The sequence below is a fragment of the Crotalus tigris genome, unplaced genomic scaffold (genome assembly GCF_016545835.1).
Source record: "Crotalus tigris isolate CLP2741 ecotype Arizona unplaced genomic scaffold, ASM1654583v1 scf7180000017794.702064, whole genome shotgun sequence".
Classification (NCBI taxonomy): Eukaryota; Metazoa; Chordata; class Lepidosauria; order Squamata; family Viperidae; genus Crotalus; species Crotalus tigris.
The window spans coordinates 311,072-317,631 of NW_024096641.1; the positions used below are offsets into that span (position 1 = coordinate 311,072).

The 6,560-nt window shown below is 43.0% G+C and overlaps 1 protein-coding gene across 1 annotated transcript; it reads right to left on the reverse strand.

The window, feature by feature from the left end:
- On the reverse strand, positions 1–2,186 carry LOC120307609 (probable G-protein coupled receptor 150). The gene has a single exon (XM_039342516.1). It carries the CDS (start codon positions 1,501–1,503, stop codon positions 163–165), a length of 1,341 nt encoding a protein of 446 aa, XP_039198450.1. The 5' UTR covers positions 1,504–2,186; the 3' UTR covers positions 1–162.
- Between the last annotated feature and the right edge of the window lie 4,374 nt (positions 2,187–6,560).

The following is a 6,560-nucleotide window of genomic DNA, read 5'->3' on the forward strand; positions in this document are numbered from 1 at the left end:
TCTTTTATTTTACTCTTAGGTCAGTGGAGCACATGGTATCAAAGGCCCAAACAGAGTTAAGGCCATCCTAAGTGTCAAAAGGTCCTTTCTCCTTTCTTCAACCTTCTGCTCTTCGTGGATGGTAACAGCAAATGAAGCCTCCTTCAAATTCGACCCTCCAAGTTAGAATCTGCTCTCGCAAATAGCCCGGCTCTCCTCCTTCTCTAGCTGGATGGCTGTTGCGATGGCAGGCGTCTTAGTCTGACAGGGGCAGAGCCAAAGTTCAGCACGATCCGCGGCCGCCCTTGGTGACAGTCGCTGCCGGTGGCGAGCTTGCCGTCTGGGTTGTCCATCGGGGCACCTGCAGAGGCTACGTTGGAGCCGCCGCGCCCAGGGCTGGTAGCTATGAAATAAGAGGCAAACGTAGGGATTAATGGCGCTGTTGGTGGCTGCCATCATGTTGTTCAGGGTCGTCCGGGCTTCTTGGGTGGCGCCCTCGGGAAAGGCAAAAGCTAAGCCCAGCTCCAAAATAAAACGCGGGAAACCGCAGAGCGCAAACAGCGCGGCGAGCGCCAAAGTCAGCTGCAGTGCCCTGATTCGTGCGCGGGGCAGGCTTTGCGGCGCAGACGGCGACCGGGAAGCGCACTTGGAGATCGGCAGAAGCCTCAGAAGAAGTGGCGGAGCGGGACCGGCGACACCAGGCAGCTCAACGCGACTGGGTCCGGCGCTGCCGCCGGGCCCCTCTTGCGACGGCTCCTCTTCCTCGGCTCCAGAAGCGCTGAGAATGGCGAGGATGCGGCTGCAGGTCCTGCCCAAGAGGCAGGCGGGAGCTACGAAGCCCGTAATGGCTTCGTACACTGCGTAGACCTGTCCGTGCCATCGGGGCAGCTGAGGGAAGATGCTGAGGCAGCGGCCTCCGGGCTGCGACGGGGCCAGCCTGTAAACGAAGAGTTGAGGCAGGGCGAGCAGCAAAGCCAAGAGCCAGCCCAGAGCGACCAGGGCGCTCCGGGCGAGCACGAAAGGCGGCAGCGATTCCTGAGGGGGCGGAGGCCCCTTCGCCAAGCGCTGTCGCTCGAGCGCAATAAGAATCAGCATGTGCGACGGCGCTAGCAATCCCGAGCCTTGCAGGAAGCGGAGCAAACGGCAGGTGGTGTCTCCGGCCAGCCATCCCGAGTCTCCCGGCTCTGCAACGTGATCGTCCTCTGCTGGAGGCAGCTGAGAGAGCAACGCTAGTCCGCATCCGTAGAGATCGGCTATAGCCAAGTGCGCCAGGAGGAAATCCATCTTCCGCCGCCTCCTGAACCGACCTCCGCAGCAGCATCCTCCGCAACGGAGTCGGTACAACAACAAGCAGTTACCCACCAGCGCCAGCAGCATGATCGTGCCCGCCCCGATGGTCTGCGCAGACTGTCCGGCCAAAGCCCAGCGAGAGGGGAAAGAAAGATTCAAGTTCCAGGCGGGATGCTGAGGGCTGGACAAGTTGGCTCCCAGAGCTTGGCTGTTTGGTTCGAGCGCATCATCCATGGCTCCCTCTAGCCGCCAAACTGGGAACAAACTTTAGTCTTAAAAAGCAGCCGCGAGGATTGTGTGTGGATGGATGTGCCACGGCAGCATATATAGGGGCTCTGCCTGTCACCTGGCACTCACCGTGGGTGGGCACTCCAGGATAGATAGAGCCTTCGCGCCTGTGCTCTGCCCACCCCCTCAGCCTCTCCCCACCTCCAGTCCAGCGACAGTGAAAATCTTTCACACCTACCTGAACTGAGCCCAGGTTTCTCCGCACACTTTGTGAAGCTGCCTTCACGTCTGAATGAAACCCTCCCCTTAGCCCCCACTTTCTTCTACAGATTCCACAATGCTTGTTTGCTTGCTCAGTGGTGTATCTGCCAAAAATATGGCCACGCATCAGAAACCTGTTGAAGAGAATCTTTTTTAAAATATATATATATAGTGATTTGAAATCTTGATGTATTAAAATCTGTTAAAGGTTTGCAACTGCTTTCATAGAAACAGAATCACATATTTTTTCATAAGCTTATCAGAGGGGAAAAAGTACCAATTGGTTAAAACAACAAACCATAGCTGTCTGGGATACAATTTGATTTTAAAAATTAGCAAGTTAAGTTTTTTTTCATAGCACACACACAAACACACACATTGTCCAAGTCCTAAGCTTTTGGATGACAATGTTGAAATCCTATCCTGTTAAAATAAGCCCAGCTGAATTGAATGGAATTTACTTCTGAACAGCTGTATTAAAAGTAAGCTGCTAATGTAACTTGAGCTTTGTAAAAGTAACATTTAGTTTTGGGGATAAATAAACAAATAATGACACAGAAAGAAGGAAGGTAATCTATAGAATAATACTTCTTCTTGTGCCATATCCGTTATCGGACATTGGCAATCATGTTGGCGATCCTGTTTTTATTAGCAGCCGCACGAAAAAGTGCTGCTGAGTTTTGTCCAAACCAGTCCCTTAGATTTTGAAGCCCCAATGTTCTTCTTCTGCCTGGACCTCGTTTGCATTCAATCTTTCCCTGGAGAATTAAGTGGAGTATGCCATATTTTTCTGGGTATCACATCACATGTCTGAAATATTCTAACTTTCATTTTTTAATTGTTTTGATGATTTCCCTTGGCTTTCCCAGGTGGCTTATCACCTCTTACTGCAATATTAATTCACTTATATTTTCATCCCAAATCAAAGATTTCATATACTTTTAACTTTCCCACAGGTACCCTCATTAAATAAAAGACAAAATAAGCAGAAAATATTTTAAAAGTGACCCCAAGTTTTATTATATTAAGAAATATAAACTAAGAATAAAAAAAATCAGTTTAGAAATTTTATTAAGTTTTGTTTAAATGAAATATTCCTTGGATTTAGGAATATTACAAATATTAAAATATATTTTAATACATTAAAAATTAAAACAAATAGGATTTGCTATATAATTTAACAATTTAAATAAAAATATATTTAGTAACTATTCTGAATCAACTTACTATATATTTGTTGGTTTACTATATATTTGAGGAAGTATAAGATAACATGAATAGGCTTGAATGTTTTGCAAAATATGGAGTGGAAGATTGGTTGCTGAATGTAGTTAGAACAATGTATAATGGAAGAAAAGTGTCAACTCAACAAATGAGCATGGCTGCAGCCCTTTTCCCTACTCATTTTCAGTTGCCATGTAAAACGGAGGGAGAGAGGTTGCCCAGGTGCTTCGCTAGTCTAAATAATCTTTTGTCCTGTGGGAACCAAGGTCATCGGCTGCTCCCAAGACTGCAGGCTGGGTGTTGCATAAAAGGCCCGCCAAGAAGATGTATTGAGGTAACCTAGTTGCTTGCATAGTTTTAGGGGAGGGATTTTTTAACTTTGTACTGGAGAACTGTTACGTGTGTCTTCAGACTTGGTTTCACTTTTGACGTGCCGATACTTTGTAACTAAAAAACATGTTCTTTGAGTAATTTGCAAGCCTTGGAGTTCTGCTTTATTCGTCTCTGTGGGAACCATGACATTAAGCATGTTTGAGGAATAAATGGGATGCTTAGTAAATGATGGTTCATCATTGAGTGCATATGTATTGCCCTTTATTTGATTTCATGAATATAATGCATAATGACTTTGGACCAATCTGTTTCAGCCCAACCCACCTCACAGGGTTGTTGTGGGAAAATAGGAGGCAGAAGGTGCATTGGCAATGTTTGCCACTTTGAGTTATTTGTAAAAATAATAAAGGCGAGATACAAATAAAAATAATGAAAATTATGGTGATGTTAGAAGACAGTTTATAGGGGCATGAATGTGATTATGATTGGCTAAGAATCCAAATGATTTATTAAATAGAATGATGCAAAAACAAGATTGAAGAGGAAAACTGAAACATTAAAAATCAAAGTAGCTGTGTTTGACAGAATAAAAGATGGAAAAATTGCACGAAGTTTTAAAGATGTGCAAATGCTGGTAGGTATTATATTCTTGTTGCAAAAAATGAAGAACAATTTTCTGTTAAACCATTTGTTGACTTTGCTATATGGCGTGAGAGTTAAGTATGTCAACAAAAACAAAATAAATGGAACGGGAATACCGTACGTCTGTGTGGTAAAACCAGAACAAATGAGTGATTAATGAAGGTGACTGAGTGCAATAGTGAGTGACTGATTCAAAAGAAGTACGTAGATGTGGTTTGGCCATACAGAATTAGATAAGATAACCTTTATTGTCATTTTTATACTGTGGGCACAATGGCACACATCAAAAATGAAATTCAGTTGCCCGCTCTCAAAGTAAAACACATACATGACACACACCTAAACATACTATGAACAACATATGTATAGACCCACATCCCTACATATACGTAGCAAATAAATATTAAATATTGTCCATCTTGAATATATAACGGAAGGAGGAAGCTTGAGAGTTCGCAAGGTTAATGCTGTATGGAATGAAACTCTGGCTGAATCTGGATGTTCTGCTTTGGATACCACGAAGCCTCCTCCCAGAAGGAAAACAGGTCATGAAGAGGATGTGTAGTGTCCCAGATAATCTTACGGACCCTGCTCAAGCAGCACTTCTATGCTATGTCCTGGGTGGGAGGGAGGGAATTGCCAATGATCTTTTCAGCCATTCTCACCACTCTCTGCACCGCCTTCCTGTCTGAAGCAGTGATGCCTCCAAACCAGACTGTGATGCTGTATGACAGGATGCTCTCGATTGCCCCCCTGTAGAAAGTGGTCAGGAGAGGGAAAGGAAGATGTGCTTTTCTCATGCAGCGCAGAAAATGCAGGCGCTGCTGTGCCCACTTCACCAGTTTCTCATTGTTGAGCGACCAAGTCAGCCTACTCGTTAGCAGCACACCCAGGAATTTGATGCTGGTAACCCTCTCCACAGGTGAATCATTTATGCACACAGAAGTGTGGCTGTGCCTGCCTTTTCTGAAATCAACAATGATCTCTTTGGTTTTTGCGGTATTTAAAACTAGGCTGTTTTCCTTACACCAGTTCACCAACCCTTCAACCTCCTTGCGATAAGCTTCCACCTTGTCATCCTGAATAAGGCCCACTACTGTTGTATCATCTGCAAACTTTACAATATGGTTGGTGGCAAACCTAGCACAACAGTCATGGGTCAATAGGGTGAACAGCAATGGACTTAAGACACAGCCCTGAGGAGAACCTATGCTCAAGAAAATGGTATTAGAGGTATTTTTTCCAACTCGCACATATTGGGGCGTTGGTAAGAAAATCAAGAATCCAGTTGCACAGAAGAGTGTTTAAGCCTAAAAGGCCCAGTTTGTCTACTAGATGCTGAAGAACGAATCGCAAAACTAGTATACAGTGGTTAGACTGAAAAAAAAGGAAGACCAAAAGTTGTAATAATATGGAATTGATGATATCATCCATAAGTGATAGGTTTCAAGAACAAAAACAATTCATGAAGTGGTATAGGGACATATGTATCATTTGTAAGGACATAAATCTATGGAGGGGAACAATATACTAAATATGTAGGTGTAAATTAGCGTGTGTTGTATTTTTCTTATATATCTTTCATTTTTAAACTTTAATTTTTTGGACTTTTTTTACTCTTTTTACACTTTACATTGTAACTACATATCCAAAACAGAATAAAGTAATAGGTATGTTGATGAGTAAATCTGACATACTGAAATACTACATTATAAAATCTGATATACTACATGTATGCACATATTGCTTAACTTCGCTTGCTGACAAGGATGCTTAGCTGAAAATGAACCTCTGCATTTTCCACTGGATTGGAAAGGAAAGCTGCATTTGTATAATCAGCTCTTACTGCTCCCTAAAGATATATTTTTTTTCCCAAATCCAATTTAAATGTACAAATATTCAGCTTATTGCATAGAACCAGGTCTGCTGCATTATGCTGTTGTTTCTAATTAATTAAATAACATAATTATAGAATTACAAAACTGACAGGTTTGTTTATATACTAGTCTCAGCCATGATGGAATACATGGTCTCGTGTATGCCAATTTGATATTGAAAAAGAACATAAGATTCAGAATAGGAGGTAAAAGCCAAATGCTGCAATAATTTTTTTCATGTTCTTCAAAAGCGCTAGAAGTTCTAAGAGAAGAGAGAATGTTTTATTTCAACTGACTCTCACAATGCACTAGCCCATGGCAAGCTTTGGCCAATATAAATATCACAGTACTTTCCCGTGTTTTACGAAACCTGCGTATCCTTCAACCTCTTCGGGATCTAATGAGGCTAATCTGCCCCCCCTCACCCCCGAAACTTCTCTTGTTCTTCCTTTTGCATATGGGGTGATCCTGAAGCTTCAGGGTCTCTTCTTCGTATCAGGCTTTTCCTAACTTTATTCCTCCCGAACTCTGGGGCATTTTCCAAAAAAATCCACTATTTTGCTTCTGGTTTTGTTTCTTTAGTAAACAACGCTAGGCAGAAACAAGTATTAAGGATTTGCAAACAAGAAAGATCCGTGTAAATTTCCTTCAAATCAACGCAAGTCATAAAGAAGCACTAATCAGCAGGCTAGGTTTTATCACGTGACGCTTTATAGCACCAGTAAT